Genomic DNA, 18,009 nt, shown 5'->3' on the forward strand with positions numbered 1-18,009 from the left:
GCCGTACGGTCAGATGCAGAGCAGTTGCCATACCAGGCGGTGATGCAACCGGTCAGGATGCTCTCGATGGTGCAGCTGTATAACTTTTTAATGATCTGGGGACCCATGCCAAATATTTCAGTCTCCTGAGGGGGAAAAGTTCTTTTCACAACTGTCTTGGTGTGATTGGACCGTGACAGTTCGTTGGTGATGTGGACACCAAGGAACTTGATGGGGGTCTGTTCGGCCCACCTTTTCCTATTGTCCACGATCAACTCCTTAAACTTGCTCACATTGAGGGAGAGGTCGTTGTCCTGGCACCACACTGCCAGGTCTCTGACCTCCTCCCTATAGGCTGTCTCATCGTTGTTGTTGATCAGGCCTACCACTGTTGTGTCGTCAGCAAACTTAATGATGGTGCATGGCCACGCAGTCAGGGAGGACAGCAAGTACAGGAGGGGACTAAGCACGGGCCCCTGTGGGACCTCAGTGTCGAGGATCAGCGTGGCAGATGTGTTGTGAGTTAAAATCCCAGGTGAGGACATGTTGAATAATAATTACTGTATAAATAAACATTGTGATTTTCCACACGTTAAATCAAGTCTTTTTTCTGTAAGATAAGACTATCAAAGTGCAGTATAATACAAGATAATGCTGAAATCAAAATGTATTCTATTGTTAATGTTGTAGTTTCCAATCAGACTTCTCCCCATATACAGATTGGCATATAATATAACATACACAATTATTTATTATCTATCAGGGGTTGGAACCGAAGTTATTTTCCAATCGTTTAGTTCTGAGCAGAACCAACATTTTTGTTCTACCTTTCCACTGTCCCGATCAGCATAATAAAGTTCTGAACCGGTTCGAACCAGAATAAAGTACCGTTTTTTATCGTCCCTTTATGTTCCTTTTTTAACTTGTGACATTTAACCCCCATCCCACCCCCCCACCTCATACCTCGAGGGCCCCCATCTTGACAGTGGAGAGTATTTATTTTGTGGAGTTAATATCCTGCAATTCTATACATTTTGCCATGGGGTGGAGAGAAGATTTAGAAATATTATAAGTATACTGCAATTCTACTCATTTTGCAATCGGGTGGTGATACATTTTTGAAATTTTAAAGCACATTTTCTGACATTCTACACATTTTGCCATGACTTATGCCATGTTAAAGTAATTGTCCAGTGAAAATCTCACTTTTAAAAGTTAACATATTCTGTTAACTCATACCCAGGAAATGTTGATGACTCGTCCTATATTTGTGGCCAAAACATAAATTGGAGAAAAACCACAACTCAAAACTTTTTACAATGCTTGCTATATGACGTCTTACTCCTGATTAGGATGAGCTGACCAATCAGTGGTCTACTCGCATGAATATTATTAATGACCTGTATGCATCCACACCATTCTGATATGCTACACCATTCCAACACAAGCAGATTTTTAACATACTTCATTAAAATATTTTGGGAAGTAAAACTATTTCACTCATATTGTAAGTAATTATAGGTCATATTCACTGAAATATGATATCTGAGTGACTAATAACATCAATGGGGCCCCCTGTAGGTCAGAACCCCTCTGCCCTCTGTGACCGGTCGGTAATTTAGTTTAGATGGCTGGTTAGACTAACTTACCAAGTTCACGGTGCACTAAGTGTTTGCTTATGTGGCTTATGCCTAAGGCTGGCCCTGATTAACGGACAGACAAGTGAAGGGCGCAAGATGCGACTCAAATTTTTGCGGAGTGTGGAGAGAGAGAGAGCGAGAGAGACAGGTGGACATGGAGGTTTTAAGAGTTAATATGGAGGAACTGTGAACATCCGAGACTTGGCTCAACAACGAGGCTAGCTCAACGCCCTGGACCAGAGCTAGCTGACAAGTATGTGTGTGCAGCAACACCAGAATTTAAAACACATCTAACCTTTTTGTTGATAATAAATCCAATGTAAAACGTGATAACTAGAGTATCATTAACTACCCTAGAAAACTAGCTGGCAGGCAGACAGACAATGTGAGGAGAAGTTTCTGGTTGACAGAGTGAGTGCTTTGCATAGGTGCTTTGATGTCATTTTTTTGTGGGACTGAAGAAAAAATGCTTGGAATGTAAAATAACGTTAATAACCAGTTCCCAATGATTTTAAATAATGGTTATGTTCCAGAACACTATAGATCACTTTCGTAATCGGTTCCATTTCTGTTCTTCAAAAAATTACATTATTTTTCAGTTTTCGTCTCTGTTCCCTGAACCGATTCCAACCCCTGATAACTATGCATTAGTCATTTATTTTGCAGAAGGGAAATTAATTATTGTAAATGTAAAAATCAGGAAAGCAAGAAAATAATTCCCTAGTAATCATCTTCCCTGTTTTCCACAATCAGTGTCTCTCAATGGTCCAAAAATATGTACTTTCAACTTCCATAAGTATTTTCAACTTTCAGAATCAAAAATATACCTGATTTCAACGTCTGGAAAATACGTATTTTCTACTTTCCTTCAGAATAGAAAATGAGTCTGATTTCAAAGTCCAGAAAATAAGTTTTCAATGTCAAGAAAATACGTATTTCCAACACCTGAAACATACGTATTTTCACCTTTCATTCAGAACCTAAAATTAACATAACTTCAACTTGAATTTTGTTACTGGGATAGTACATGCTTATGCTATACCAAGATGTGAATGGGTGACTAATCACATAATAAACCAACACAACAAGATATTGTGCTGTGGGGAAAGAACCATATTTAAAAATATTCCTAAAGAGTCAAGTTTACCCTCAAGGGCCTCTCTCTATGTGGTTGGTTTGACTCTCTGAAATAATACCTTCACAGCGTCTGCATCCCAAATGGGCCCTGGTAAAAAGTGGTGCAATATAGGGAACATGGTGCGATTTGGAGCACCCACCGCCTGTGTCCTCTCTGTGCCCTGAATGTCTATTGCACAATATAGGTACATTACATGTATGTGTATTACAGTTCATGCAACAGTACAAATGTTTAACTGTCATTTTTAAATACGGGATACAATCTCCAGGTTATCTGAATACATGTCCCAATGGCACATACAGTATGACATGTTTAAATCTGGGATACCTTCTCCAGGTCCTCCATGATCAGATCATGCTCCTTTATGTTGCTCCCCGACGACCTCTCGCCTGACGTCCGTCCGACAACTTCCTCCCGGCCCAGCCCCTTCCCGTTCACCAAAGCCAATCCTGACCCTGCCGAGCCGGGCCTGGTGGGCAGATGCAGGTTCTCAGGTAACACTGCATTGCCTTGGATACGACGCGAGTAGATCCCCTGGCGCTCCATGTAGGCGACGCACAGCTGGAACTTAAACGCGGCCTCGAACCCCCGGCGGAAGTTCTCATTGAAGAAGCCGTAGATGATGGGGTTGACGGAGGAGTTGAAGAAGGCCAGCCAGTGGGCCAACGGGTACACGTAGATGTTGATGACACGGTGCTGGTTCGCTGTCAGGCTGGCGTAGTCACTCAGCATCATCAACGTCCAGAGCGGCAGCCACGACAGGATGAAAAGCAACGCCACCATCAGCAGCATCTTGATCACCCTCTTCTTCTTCTTCGACACCATCTGACGGTGGTTGTCCAGGCCGGGCTTCGTCCCACCACTGCTGCCACTACTGATTCCCCGGCCTGAGGCGGGTACAGCCATCGTGAAGAGTGTGAATCCGATCCGGACGTACATGATGACAATGAGGGACAGTGGGGCTAGGTAGATGTTAGCAAATAGGACGGTGGTGTAGATCTTCCTCATTTCCTGATTGGGCCAGTTCTCACGGCACCAGTAGATTGGGCGTGTGTTGTTGTAGCCGTCCCCCAGTAGAATCAGGACACGCTGCTCCTTGGTCACCTTGGATAAGATTAGATTTTTAAAAACTAGATTAATTTCATTTAAATTGACTTTAATGTCCTCAATGAGGCAATTTGGCCAGTAATTTTGCAGCATACAACACACTATAATACATACAAAGTGACAGTCACACAAAAAATAAATTGCTCTGATGCCTACTCAAGCACCTTAAAGACCATGTTGCAAGGTAAATTTGGTTAAAATGTGCCATTAAACTATAATACACACTCCTTGTAGATTGCAATACTCCCAAAGAAGGTAAAACAATTACCCACGGACTGCTAGAGAAAAAAATGTGCGTTCGTAAGCAACGCCCCTCAAGTGCATGACAGAGCCTGTAATTTTGCCTGTGACGTTACACCAGGTGAAGGCTCTGGATCTGACTGGGGCAACTCAGCTGGGAAACATGTCTGTAGAGGAAAGACAGTTTTACAAACAAGTAGCTATTACTTCTTGGCCTGAAGTACTAGACTAAAACCAAAATGATCTACTTGATGGTACTTGTCTTTTTTATATGTGGAAATAATGTTTGGGGGGGTAAAAGCCCTGAACTTTGCATTATGTTGCAATTGGTAGCAGCTAGCTAGCTGGTATCTGGCTTATTCATCCTACTTTACTATCAACTGGAAAGCTGTATTAGGCAGCTTTAGATGTGAGGGGCAAATGCATATATTGGCTAGCTATCTATCTGATAAAAAGTTCATAATTCCATTAGCTAGCTAATTTAACTAGATTGAGACTGCTGGGGGAAAACTAGCTAACGTTAGCTAACTCCCACCATCAGTCTCTGCGTTCACCTTAGCTAGCTAATTGGACTGTAGCTTGGTTTCTAGAAAAAAAACTATATATTTGCTAGCTACATTTTAATTACTAGTTGCTGACTATTGAACACTTTTTTATCAAACTTCGTTCCCTGTTTATTGATGCATTGATGATTGAAGAAGTTGGCAATAAAACTGCCCCTTCGATTTCACTGCCAATAGGCTGTGTTGTTTTGGTGTCCTTTGGCTGAATAGGCTTGTGCACATTCAAATTAATTAGCTAAGTTACTGACTGACTAGGCTAATTCTTATTCATGTTATGTTGTTGTATTTCAGTTGGAGAGGGAGTTGATCACTAGAAAGCAGTATGCTAGCAGACCAGGGCCCGTATTCACAAAGCATCTCAGAGGAAAAGTACTGATTTAGGATTAGTTTGACTTTTTAAATCACAATCAATATGATTACATTGACAAGGGTGATCTGGTCTTAGATCACTATTCCTACTCTGAGACACTTTGTGAATACAGCCCCGGGAAGAAACCATTTGCTCAATACCTTGCACAGCAGTCATTTCACCACATAACCCTATAGGTATTACAGTTAATGCTTATGAACTGAATATTGCATGTGAATCTACATATATTAATGACACTAACAAAAGGGCTGAAATGTTCAGCAACATGTGCAGTGAATGCTAACTTGGCTTTGTTGCTGAAAGGTACATACTGCATTTATTGTAATCTACCTATCAGGCCACTCACATGCTGTGAGATGGGCTGGGTGGTGACACATCTTAAATATTGGGCCCTTCAGTGTAGTGATGGGAAGTTCGGCTCTTTTTACTGACTCTGATCTTTACGACTCATTCAATCAGAAGAGCAAGTATTTTGACTAATTTTATTCATTTGAGTTAGTAATGCACAGAGCAAGCACGGCCCCTACTCGCAAACGATGAACTGAAAACTCGACATAGTCATGATCAGCCTCTAGTTCACCATAATGGGCTTATTGGACCTGCCATTTGTGACAGATTTGTAGAAAGCAGTGTGCTTTAAACAATGTACATTTGTTGATTGCTAGGCATACAAATAAGATTATTTCTTGGTACATTTGAAACAAGGTCTAGTTGTGGCCGCAACTGGACTAGATTGTGAACGACTCTTGTTGAATTGCTTGACTGTTCTGAGGGTGATAAGCACAATATCGTTTGCGAACTGCAGCCCCGCAAACAATTTGTTCTGGAGTTTGAGTTTGTTCTACAAAGCTGTGTCCCGCATAACATTCAATAATCCAGTAGATTGGGCGTGTGTTGTTGTAGCCGTCCCCCAGTAGGATCAGGATACGCTGCTCCTTGGTCACCTTGTATAAGATTAGATTTTTTTAAACTAGATGTTTTACATTTTTATTTAAATTGACTTTAATGTCCTCAATAAGGCAATTTGGCCAGTCATTTTGCAGCATACAAAACACTATAATACATACAAAGTGACAGACAGTCACACAATAAATAAATTGCTCTGATGCCTACTCAAGCACCTTAAAGACCATGTTGCAAGTTACATTTGGTTTAAATTTGCCAATAAAATATAATAGATGGCAATACTCTCAAAAAAGGTAAAACAACGGGCTGCTACGGGCTGCTAGAGAAAAAAATATGCGCTAGTAAGCAACGCCCCTCAAGTGCATGACAGAGCCTGTAATTTTTCCTGTGACGTTACACCAGGTGAAGGCTCTGGATCTGACTGGGGCAACTCAAAACTCAACTGGGAAACATTTCTGTAGAGGACAGACAGCTTTAGGGGGGGGGGGGGGGGGGACTTTAAGCAATTTTAGAATAAGGCTGCAGTGTAACAAAATATGGAAAAAGTCAAGGGCTCAGAATACTTTCCGATTGAAGTGGATTTGAAGTGGATTGAACTGATTGAAGTGGATTTAACAAGTGACATCAGTAAGGGATCATAGCTTTCAGCTGGTCAGTCTGTCATGGAAAGAGCAGGTATTTTTATGTTTGTATATTCAGGGTATATATTGGGATGCAAACTCTATATCTGACATTGTACAGGTGTCTTTTTTTAAGGCCATAACCATGTGTGTGAGGTGTATGCTTTCATTTCAAAGTAGATTTGTTTAAGACTACCAATAAACACTGTGTGACCCTGATTTAGCCCACTGCAGCAAAAGGTTAATTGCACCCCGGATAGCACGGACTTAGAATTCATTGGGTCAAACTAACAACTAAAATTAACCAGTCACTCAGAAAAACTAAACATAACTCTCAAGTCAGTAAAAAGAGTTGTTTAAAAAAAAATGAATCAAACTGCACATCTCAACTTCAGTGGTACCGGAAGCACCTGGGAGTACGACAACAGTCTCTGTCACAGCCATTCTGTCAAAATGTATTGTATGTAACCTCTCAAATTCATGCGAACTGATATGGACGCAAGCACTAACATATTTTCACAGTGCGGACCAATCAAATTGGGTCTTGTTTGGGGTCAGAGCTCATTAGAATAATAGCCAGTGTGTAGAATAATACCAATAGATGCAATGGATGATATTGCATATTTCTACCTTTGTGTACCTATTTAGGATACAACACCATGAAGAGAATGACATTAATATCCATAATTATGCATTTCAATGTAGTACAGATCAGGGACCCATAATGTAATTCCGTTAACGTAATTCTGTTACCGGGTGTAAATCCACTTCAATTACTGTAATTCAATAACTAAAAATGTTTTTTTTCTAACTCAAGGTGTCATGTCATAGCTGACACTCCATTCTTCCTGCTGACGTATTTGCATCTTAATTCAGAGCAGATATTTAACAGAGTTTTTGGAGAAAGTGGACACAAAAAACAGCATGAGCCTATGTCTGTTTATTGTGAAGAAAATTTGCCAGGGCACAAGCACCTGAAGGCACTCAAGACTCCTTTCTATGCGCACTAAAATAACAATCTGAATTTTCCTGTGGAAGCCTAACACAACAAGATCGTATTTTATAACTTAGCTAGTCATGTTGGCAATTGAACAAGCATTCAAATCATGCCCACAGATTGCGATTTATAATGTGTGATGGGGTGGATGCAGGGTTGTGTTCCAAATGAAACATCTACCAGTGTGCTTGCTCTTGTTTCTCAACGGCACCGCCAGAAGAGCTCAAAAAATGACCTTATAGTTGAAGACTCTTCTTTGAGTCATAAAAGTGCATTGATTTCAATGCTAAGGAACTGTGCACATTTTGGAGAGATGTGTGGCCACTTGGAGACACCAGTTAGTCATCAAGCTTTTATTATTAGAATCAGCTGTGTAGTACTAGGGCAAAAATACGAGTTGTGGCCACACATCTCTCCAAAATGTGCACAGCTCCATCCTGTGAAATGCCTTCTGCTGGTTCCAGTGAAACCAGCAGGACAGGGTTCTTTGGTGTGTTTACTTGAGCTATAATATCAAAAAGACAGTGAATGTTATCAGAAGAGTACCTATCTCTAATAAATCCAGTTTGGTCCACTTTTATTATTTTGGGAAGATTAGTCTTTTGGCGAGCAATTTGGTAATTATTTTGTAGTCGAAATCCAACAAGCTTATGGGCCAGAAGGATGAGCAGGATAGAGGGTCCTTGTCTTTTTTGAGCACATAGAGTCTGGGAGTGCTCCGCTTTTTCAAAAAAATCATTCAGCATTGACATGAAAATAGGGCTAAGCTGGGGCAAAAAAGCTTTGTAGAACTCTGGAAAACAATTGCCTCTAGGACCTCCTCAAGAGGGAAGGGGGAATTGAGATCTTTTTGGTCGGTCTCTGATAGTTTTGGTAGCGAGATTCCCTCTAAGAAGGAATGGAGTTCTGCATACGTATGTTTTCTCTCAGAAGTATATAATTTGCAGTAAACATCATGAAAAGTTTCATTTATCATATGTGACCTCATCATCTGCTGTTCGGACAGCCATGACTGATCTTTTTTTAATTGGTATGCAATAAATCTGCTAGGCCTATTGCTAGGCTTATTGTTATACTCATGGTATTTCTGTTAAGTAAAGAAAACTTGTTTTTTTATCTCCCAAGTAGTTTTGCTTTTTTAAGCTGACTCCAGGAGGTGCTGTCTGGGGAGTGTTTATCTACTTTTTCATAGCATTCCAGCTCCCTCTCAAGATCTAACCTGTGTGCTTCCATTGCTTTTTTTTAGAGAAAGCAGATGCAATTATTTTACCAGGCAAGTCAGTTTAAGAACAAATTCTTATTTACAATGATGGCGTACCGGGGAACAGTGGGTTAGCTGTCTCGTTCAGGGATAGAACGACAGGGTACAGGAGTCAATCCAGCAACCTTTCGGTTACTGGCCCAACGCTCTAACCACTAGGCTACCTGCCGCCACACTAAGAGGTCAGTTAGTTGACCTCTTAGTGTGGCTTTGGCAGCATCCCATATTGTGGCCGGAGAAACAGGAGTCTTTGTTGTCTTGTGTGGAGTTGTCTATCCATGGAGTAACCAATGTATGGAATGATTTGTTTGATAACATGGAGGTGTTGAATTTCCAGCTCAGTACGTTTTTATAGAGATCAAAGCGGAGGTGGACAAAGGCGTGATCTGAAAGTGCTATGGGTCCGATTGTACAAGTGGCAGAATTTATGACAATCTTTGGGATAAAAATGTAATCTATCCGAGAGTAGGTGTTATGGACATTGGAGTAGTATGTATAGATGAGCTATTTGTCTCTCCAGATATCTATCAGTCCCATGTCTTTAGTAAGAGAGTTCAACATCTTTGCCGATCTAGGGTGTGTGGTGGGGACTTGAGATGATTTGTCCTGAGTTGAGGGTACAATTAAAATCTCCAGCCAGCACTCCAAAGGAAACACAATGCTTGTTGAACAGGGTTATCTTTTTCGACATGAAAGCAGGAGTATGTTTTAGATGCATATACACTGCTCAAAAAAATAAAGGGAACACTAAAATAACACATCCTAGATCTGAATGAATTAAATATTATTTTTAAATACTTTTTTCTTTACATAGTTGAATGTGCTGACAACAAAATCACACAAAAATGATCAATGGAAATCAAATGTATCAACCCATGGAAGTCTGGATTTGGAGTCACACTCAAAATTAAAGTGGAAACCACACGACAGGCTGATCCAACTTTGATGTAATGTCCTTAAAACAAGTCAAAATGAGGCTCAGTAGTGTGTGTGGCCTCCCTGCAATACCTGGGCATGCTCCTGATGAGGTGGCGGATGATCTCCTGAGGGATGGTCTCCTGAGGGATCTCCTGAGGGATCTCCTGAGGGATCTCCTCCCAGACCTGGACCTGGAGCGAGACATGATGTCCCAGATGTGCTCAATTGGTTTCAGGTCTGGGGAACGGGCGGGCCAGTCCATAGCATCAATGCCTTCCTCTTGCAGGAACTGCTGACACACTCCAGCCACATGAGGTCTAGCATTGTCTTGCATTAGGAGGAAGAGAGGGCCAACCGCACCAGCATATGGTCTCACAAGGGGTCTGAGGATCTCATCTCGGTACCTAATGGCAGTCAGGCTACCTCTGGCGAGCACAAGGAGGGCTGTGCGGCCACCCAAAGAAATGCCACCCCACACCATGACTGACCCACTGCCAAACCGGTCATGCTGGAGGATGTTGCAGGCAGCAGAACGTTCTCCATGGCGTCTCCAGACTCTGTCATGTGCTCAGTGTGAACCTGCTTTCATCTATGAAGAGCACAGGGCGCCAGTGGCGAATTTGCCAATCTTGGTGTTCTCTGGCAAATGCCAAACGTCCTGCACGGTGTTGGGCTGTAATCACAACCCCCACCTGTGGATGTCGGGCCCTCATACCACCCTCATGGAATCTGTTTCTGACCGTTTGAGCAGACACATGCACATTTGTGGCCTGCTGGAGGTCATTTTGCAGGGCTCTGGCAGTGCTCCTCCTGCTCCTCCTTGCACAAAGGCGGAGGTAGCGGTCCTGCTGCTGGGTTGTTGCCCTCCTACGGCCTCCTCCACGTCTCCTGATGTACTGGCCTGTCTCCTGGTAGCGCCTCCATGCTCTGGACACTACGCTGACAGACACAGCAAATCTTCTTGCCACAGCTCGCATTGATGTGCCATCCTGGATGAGCTGCACTACCTGAGCCACTCTCATGCTACCACTAGAGTGAAAGCACCACCAGCATCCAAAAGTGACCAAAACATCAGCCAGCAAGCATAGGAACTGAGAAGTGGTCTGTGGTAACCACCTGCAGAACCATTCCTTTATTGGGGGTGTCTTGCTAATTGCCTATAATTTCCACCTGTTGTCTATTCCATTTGCACAACAGCATGTGACATTTATTGTCAATCAGTGTTGCTTCCTAAGTGGACAGTTTGATTTCACAGAAGTGTGATTGACTTGGAGTTACATTGTGTTGTTTAAGTGTTCCCTTTATTTTTTGAGCAGTGTATATTTATGATAGTAATTATTTGCCCATACAGTAACCCAGTTATCAGAAATAATAGCCCCTCTGGATCACATATGTTTTTGTCAATTATGAATCGAACATGCTTATGGATAGGTATGGCTGTGCCTCTACTGTTAGATTTGAAAGATAAGAAATACACCTGTCCCACCCAAGCTCTGCGGAGTTTAGCATGTTCTGCATCATCATTTTGTATTCACCAAGATGGCATAGCAGTCAGACATCCTTTGTCCTCGTCTTGTCGTGTCCCATATATATATATATTTACAACATTCTTCGCATACCCTTTTTATATATATATTTTTTTCTTTTCCATGAACTCAACTTCAAAACACTCTCCTGCAACCCGCCTCACCAATTTATATATTTTTTTAAAAAGTATTATTTACCTCAAATCTGTAATCCTCTATAGAAGCAAACAAGAAGCTAGCCAGAACCTAACCAGATGCTAGCCTGAAGCTAACCAGAAGCTAATCAGAAGCTAGTCAGAAGCTAGCCAGAAGCTAGTTAACGTCTTTACTGGCTAATCGTTAGTATTCAGCTAACCACAGTTTGTGGTCATCAGCTATCCTTTAGCTCGAAAATCTATCACCAGTTTTGTACGGCGCCGCTCGGACCGGAACATGCCGGACCTATTTTTCTCTCTATGTCCCCGGATTTCAACCGCAAGCTCTGGACATTTATACCTGGATCTCGCAGCTAGCTAGCTAGCTGCTATCCGTGTGACTATCGGCTTACGTTGACCCCGGAGCAAACATCAATTATTCCGGAGCTAGCCAGCTGAAGAGTTCCATCAGCCACTCCTTGGCTACAATCACCTATCCGGACCCTTTTTACTGCCAACGCGGAGCCCCACCGGGCCTTCACAACTGGACTACCGACGTTATCTGCCCGAGGGAGTTATCCAGCTGGCTCCTCCGTCGCGACGTTACCTGAACGCCCATCTGCGGCCCGCTAATCGTTAGCTGTCTTATCGGCTGCTATCTGAATAGATCTATCGGACAATTTTTTTCTTTTTTCATGGGCCTCGATAACTATATCTATTTTTTTTTGCCAATTGGATTGATCCCCTCTACCACACGGAACCCCACTAATCCTACCGATGGAAATGCACGAGGTGGCTAAAAACAGACCTCCATCCTATGCTAGCCTCTTGCGACGAGCAAACCCGTATCCGGGAGCGTAATCATAGCCTCAAATGCATTAGCATAACGCAACTTTTCCTATTCATGAAAATCGCAAATTAAATGAAATAAATATATTCAAACACAAGCTTAGCCTTTTGTTAACAACACTGTCATCTCAGATTTTCAAAATATGCGTTACAGCCAACGCTAGATAAGCAGTTGTGTAAGTTTATCATGGCATAATGATAGGCTCTGCTGGCAGCAGGCAACATTTTCACGAAAATAAGAAAAGCAACCAAATTAAATAATTTACCTTTGAAGAACTTCAGATGCTTTCACTCAGGAGACTCCCAGTTAGATAGCAAATGTTCCTTTTTTCCAAAAATAATATTTTTGTAGGCGAAAAAGCTCCCGTTTCTTCATCATGCTTGGCTGAGAAATCGACCGAAAAATGCTACAACTATAACGTCAAACTTTTTTCAAAATTTGCTCCATAATATCGACAGAAACACGGCAAATGTTGTTTAGGATCCATCCTCAAGGTGTTTTTAACATATATATTTGATCATATATTCGTTGAGGCAATTGGTTACTCATAAGAAGCGATTGGAAAAATGTCTACCTCAGTATTTTACGCAAGATTTTCTCCGGGAGACACCATGTGATCACTCGCCAAATATGGTCCCTTACAGCTATTCTCCAATGGAAATGCCTAAAAAGACGTTACAATGCTGTAGACACCTTGGGGAATGCGTGGAAAACGTAAGCTCATTCGTAGCTCATTCACAGCCATATAAGGAGTCATTGGCATGAGGCGGTTTCAAAAAATGCGGCACTTCCTGATTGGATTTTTATCTGGGTTCTCGCCTGTAACATCAGTTCTGTGGCACTCACAGACAATATCGTTGCAGTTTTGGAAACGTCAGAGTGTTTTCTTTCCAAAGCTGTCAATTATATGCATAGTCGAGCATCTTTTTGTGACAAAATATCTTGTTTAAAACGGGAACGTTTTTCATCCAAAAATGTTAATAGCGCCCCCTAATGCATAACTGGCTAGCTTGCTACCGATGGCCCGGCTAGCTGTCTGAATCGCCGTGACCCCAACCAACCTCACTACTCACTGGACCCTTATGATCACTTGACTAAGCATGCCTCTCCTTAATTCCAGTCCATTGCTGTTCTGGTTAGTGTTTATTGGCTTATTTCACTGTAGAGCCTCTAGTCCTGCTCACTATACCTTATCCAACCTATTAGTTCCACCACCCACACATGCGATGACATCTCCTGGTTTCAATGATATTTCTAGAGACAATATTTCTCTCATCATCACTCAATACCTAGGTTTACCTCCACTGTATTCACATCCTAACATACCTTTGTCTGTACAATATACCTTGAAGCTATTTCATCGCCCCCAGAAACCTCCTTTTACTCTCTGTTCCAGACGTTCCAGACGACCAGTTCTCATTGTTTTTAGTCGTACCCTTATCCTACTCCTCCTCTCTTCCTCTGGTGATGTAGATGTGAATCCATGCCCTGCAGTGCCTAGCTCCACTCCTATTCCCCAGGCGATCTCTTTTGAGGACTTCTGTAATCCTAATAGCCTTGGTTTCATGCATGTTAACATTAGAAGCCTCCTCCCTAAGTTTGTTTCATTCACTGCTTTAGCACACTCTGCCAACCCGGATGTTCTAGCTGTGTCTGAATCCTGGCTTAGGAAGACCCCCAAAAATTGAAATTGAAATTTTCATCCCGAACTACAACATTTTCAGACAAGATAGAACTGCCAACAGGGGGCGGTGTTGCAATCTACTGCAAAGATAGCCTGCAGAGTTCTGTCCTTACTATCCAGGTCTGTACCCAAACAATTTGAACTTCTACTTTGAAAAATCCACCTCTCTAAAAACAAGTCTCTCACTGTTGCCGCCTGCTATAGACCACCCTCTGCCCCCAGCTGTGCTCTGGACACCATATGTGAACTGATTGCCCCCCATCTATCTTCAGAGCTCGTGCTGGTAGGCAAACTAAACTGGAACATGCTTAACACCAAAGCCATCCTACAATCTAAGCTTGATGCCCTCAATCTCACGCAAATGATCAATGAACCTACCAGGTACCTCCCCAAAGCTGTAAACACGGGCACCCTCCAACTTGCCCTCTAAATACACCTCTGCTGTCTTCAACCAAGATCTCAGCGATCACTGCCTCATTGCCTGCATCCGTAATGGGTCAGGAGTCAAACAACCTCCACTCCTCACAGTCAAATGCTCCCTGAAACACTTCAGCGAGCAGGCCTTTCTAATCGACCTGGCCGGGGTATCCTGGAAGGATATTGATCTCATCCCGTCAGTAGAGGATGCCTGGTTATTTTTTTTAAATGCCTTCCTAACCATCTTAAATAAGTATGCCCCATTCAAGAAATGTAGAACCAGGAACAGATATAGACCTGGCTGCCCTTAACCAACACAAAAACATCCTAACCTAACATCCTAAAAACATCCTATGGCGTTCTGCCATAGCCATTGCTATAGCCATTGCTCCATGTCATCTACAAGACCCTGCTAGTTAAAGTCCCCCCTTATCTCAGCTCGCTGGTCACCATAGCATCACCCACCTGTAGCACGCACTCCAGCAGGTATATCTCTCTGGTCACCCCCAAAACCAATTCTTTATTTGGCTGCCTCTCCTTCCAGTTCTCTGCTGCCAATGACTGGAACGAACTACAAAAATCTCTGAAACTGGAAACAGTTATCTCCCTCACTAGCTTTAAGCACCAGCTGTCAGAGAAGCTCACAGATTACTGCACCTGTGTCGGAGCTCCACGTAGAATTACTTTCACCTCATGTCTTGGTTTTTGACATGCAATGTCAACTTTGGGACCTGATATAGACAGGTGTGTGCCTTTCCAAATCATGTCTAATAAATTGAATTTACCACAGGTGGACTCCAATCAAGTTATAGAAACATCTCAAGGATGATCAATGGAAACAGGATTTGTGCTTTTTGTGACTCCTCTCTTTGGCTGGAAAATGGCTGGGTTTTTCTGTGACTTGGTGGTGACCTAACATAATCGTTTGTGGAGCTTTCGCTGTAAAGCATTTTTGAAATCAGACACTGTGGCTGGATTAACGAGAATTGTATCTTTAAAATGGTGCCTAAAACTTGTATGTTTGAGAAATTTGATTTATGAGATTTCTGTTGATTTGTATTTGGCGCCCTGAAATTTCATTGGCTGTTGGCGAGGGGTTCTGCTAGAGGAACAGCGGAACCCCGTTCCCAGACAGGTTAAGCTCGAGACCCTGGGTCTCGACCCCGCCCTGTGAAACTGGATCCTGAACTTCCTGACGGACCACCGTCAGGAAGGGAGGGAAGGTAACAACATCTCCATCCCCCTGATGCTTAACACTGGGGCCCCACAAGGGTCCATTCTCAGCCCTCTCCTGTACTCCCTGTTCACCCATGACTGCGTGGCTATGCACGCCTCCAACTCAATCATCAAGTTTGCAGATGACACTACAGTGGTAGGCTTGATTACCAACAACGACGAGACGGCCTACAGGGAGGAGGTGAGGGCCCTCGGAGTGTGTTGTCAGGAAAATAACCTCACACTCAATGTCAACTAAACAAAAGGAGATGATCGTGGAGACATCTGTATGGAAATTTGTCAATTTTTACACATCACGGACAAACTGAAATGGTCCACCCACACAGACAGCATGGTGAAGAAGGTGCAGCAGCACGTCTTCAACCTCAGGAGGCTGCAGAAATTTGGCTTGTCACCAAGATAACTCAAACTTTTACAGATGCACAATCGAGAGCATCCTGTTGGGCTGTATCACCACCTGGTACGGCAACTGCTCTGCCCACAACCGTAAGGCTCTCCAGAGGGTTGTGAGGTCTGCACAACGCATCACCGGGGGCAAACTACCTGCCCTACAGGACACCTACACCACCCGATGTCACAGGAAGGCCAAAAAGATCAAAGACAACAACCACCCGAGCCACAGCCTGTTCACCCCGCTATCATGCAGAAGGCGAGGTCAGTACAGAAATTGTTAGGTTAGATTACTTGTTAGATATTACTGCATGGTCGGAACTATAAGCACAAGCATTTCACTATGCTCGCATTAACATCTGCTAACCATGTGTATGTGACAAATCAAATTTGATATCAAGACAAATATAAAGGGAGGGAGACAGGCGGAGAAGAGAGATGAATGTGATTGAAGGAACCAGAATTTTCATCTGGATATTTTCTGTTTTCATTTGTCAGCTTTAGGCCTATGTATTTTACATACTTGATGATGGCCTACTGCTGCATTGGCCTATAGTCTAGGATCTCATTTATTTAGCCGCCAATGGATCACAGTGTATCAATGTGTTCATATGGCATAGGCTAGTGCTCTCGTCATAGTTGAATTTTAACTTGTATAATTTTATTTTAGATTTTTATGATTAACCAAATCAAATCAAATCAAATTTTATTTGTCACATACACATGGTTAGCAGATGTTAATGCGAGTGTAGCGAAATGCTTGTGACATTGATTTTGAGAAACAAAAACGTTATTCCATGAAAATGTACATATATAAAGATTCATAACTGGCATGCAGATCGGTGCAAATTGTAAGCCTCCCGCATGTTTTGAGCCCCGCCTGTTTTGCATGTTAATTTGGCATTAATACATGTCAATGCAACAAAAAAAAAAGCAGCATACAAACATGGTCTCTTTTTTGCCTTCTTGAGCAAGGCAGCTCCAAAATGCAGGTGTTTCAAAATGCAGCCAGCGGAAAATATGGAGCGTAGGGGTTGGTAATGTTCTCTAGTTGCACCGTGATTGGCTTACTGTTCTGTCACTCATGGGGACACTATGTCACCACTAAATCTACGGGTAGAGCTCGAAAATTCAAGCCCCTTGGGTGCTGTCATAGAGTTACATTAGAAGTGCCCATCCAAGAAGGCTCATGTGAAAACATGTTATATCTACTGTAGCTTTGTCAACATCATACTTTCAAAATCTTAGCTAGCAATCATTGGACATAAACATTACACAACAAGTTTGAAATCGCAAATGATTTGGAAGGAATAGTAGCTAACTGCAAGCGTTGAAAGGTAATCACTAGCCTGTGGGTGTGTGGTCCAAGTCTGGGTTTAAGGTCTCTATTCCAAGCTTAAAATTATGAACATTCAACACCATGGGCCATAAAAGGTTGAATACATTGGCCATGCTGTCAATTCAGCATGACCTCTACCGCATTCAAAACAACTGGAAACTCGGAACTGGGAAATCTCAGACTTCAGTGAGTTCAGGACAAACTAGCTACGACTGGGAAAATATGGTCATCCAACTCGGAATTCCAAGTCAGGAACTTGAGCATCTTTCTAAAGCTCCGACCTGATGATCACTGATGTCAAGATTCAACCTTCACAGTTCCCAGTTGTCTTGAAAGCACCATAAATCCAGAGAATGCCAGACTTTCATGACAAAGTTTGATGACAAAATTTACACACGAAGGACTGCTGCGCCACCTTCCTCTTCAAGTGAGCACAGAAAAACATGTGACAATATAATACAGTATATGCAATTTAGCAGACACCTTTATCCAAAGCAACTTGCAGTGCAGTGAAGGTGTCTGAAAACGTGTCCTGTATGTGGTTTGACTGGGGAAGTCACTACCAGAGCCAGCCAGGGAAGAGCTACCGGGGGCTCTGAGCATGGGCAGTATGTAGACAGCCAAACAGCCAGTCATTGGCACCTACTGCCAGGATGGCTAGAGTCCTTGACCATTTTTAGGGCCTTCCTCTGAC

The 18,009-nt window shown here is 42.6% G+C and overlaps 1 protein-coding gene across 1 annotated transcript in view; it reads right to left on the reverse strand.

Moving 5' to 3' along the window:
- Positions 1-2,575: 2,575 nt before the first annotated feature.
- LOC110509308 (neuropeptide FF receptor 2-like) overlaps positions 2,576-18,009 on the reverse strand; it is a 31,339-nt gene continuing 15,905 nt past the window's right edge. The window contains exon 4 of the mRNA XM_021590235.2: positions 2,576-3,861. Within this exon, the coding sequence (XP_021445910.2) occupies positions 3,070-3,861 (792 nt within the window). The 3' untranslated portion in view covers positions 2,576-3,069. The remainder of the gene's footprint in view (positions 3,862-18,009) is intronic.

The sequence above is a fragment of the Oncorhynchus mykiss genome, chromosome Y (assembly GCF_013265735.2).
Source record: "Oncorhynchus mykiss isolate Arlee chromosome Y, USDA_OmykA_1.1, whole genome shotgun sequence".
Taxonomy (NCBI): Eukaryota; Metazoa; Chordata; class Actinopteri; order Salmoniformes; family Salmonidae; genus Oncorhynchus; species Oncorhynchus mykiss.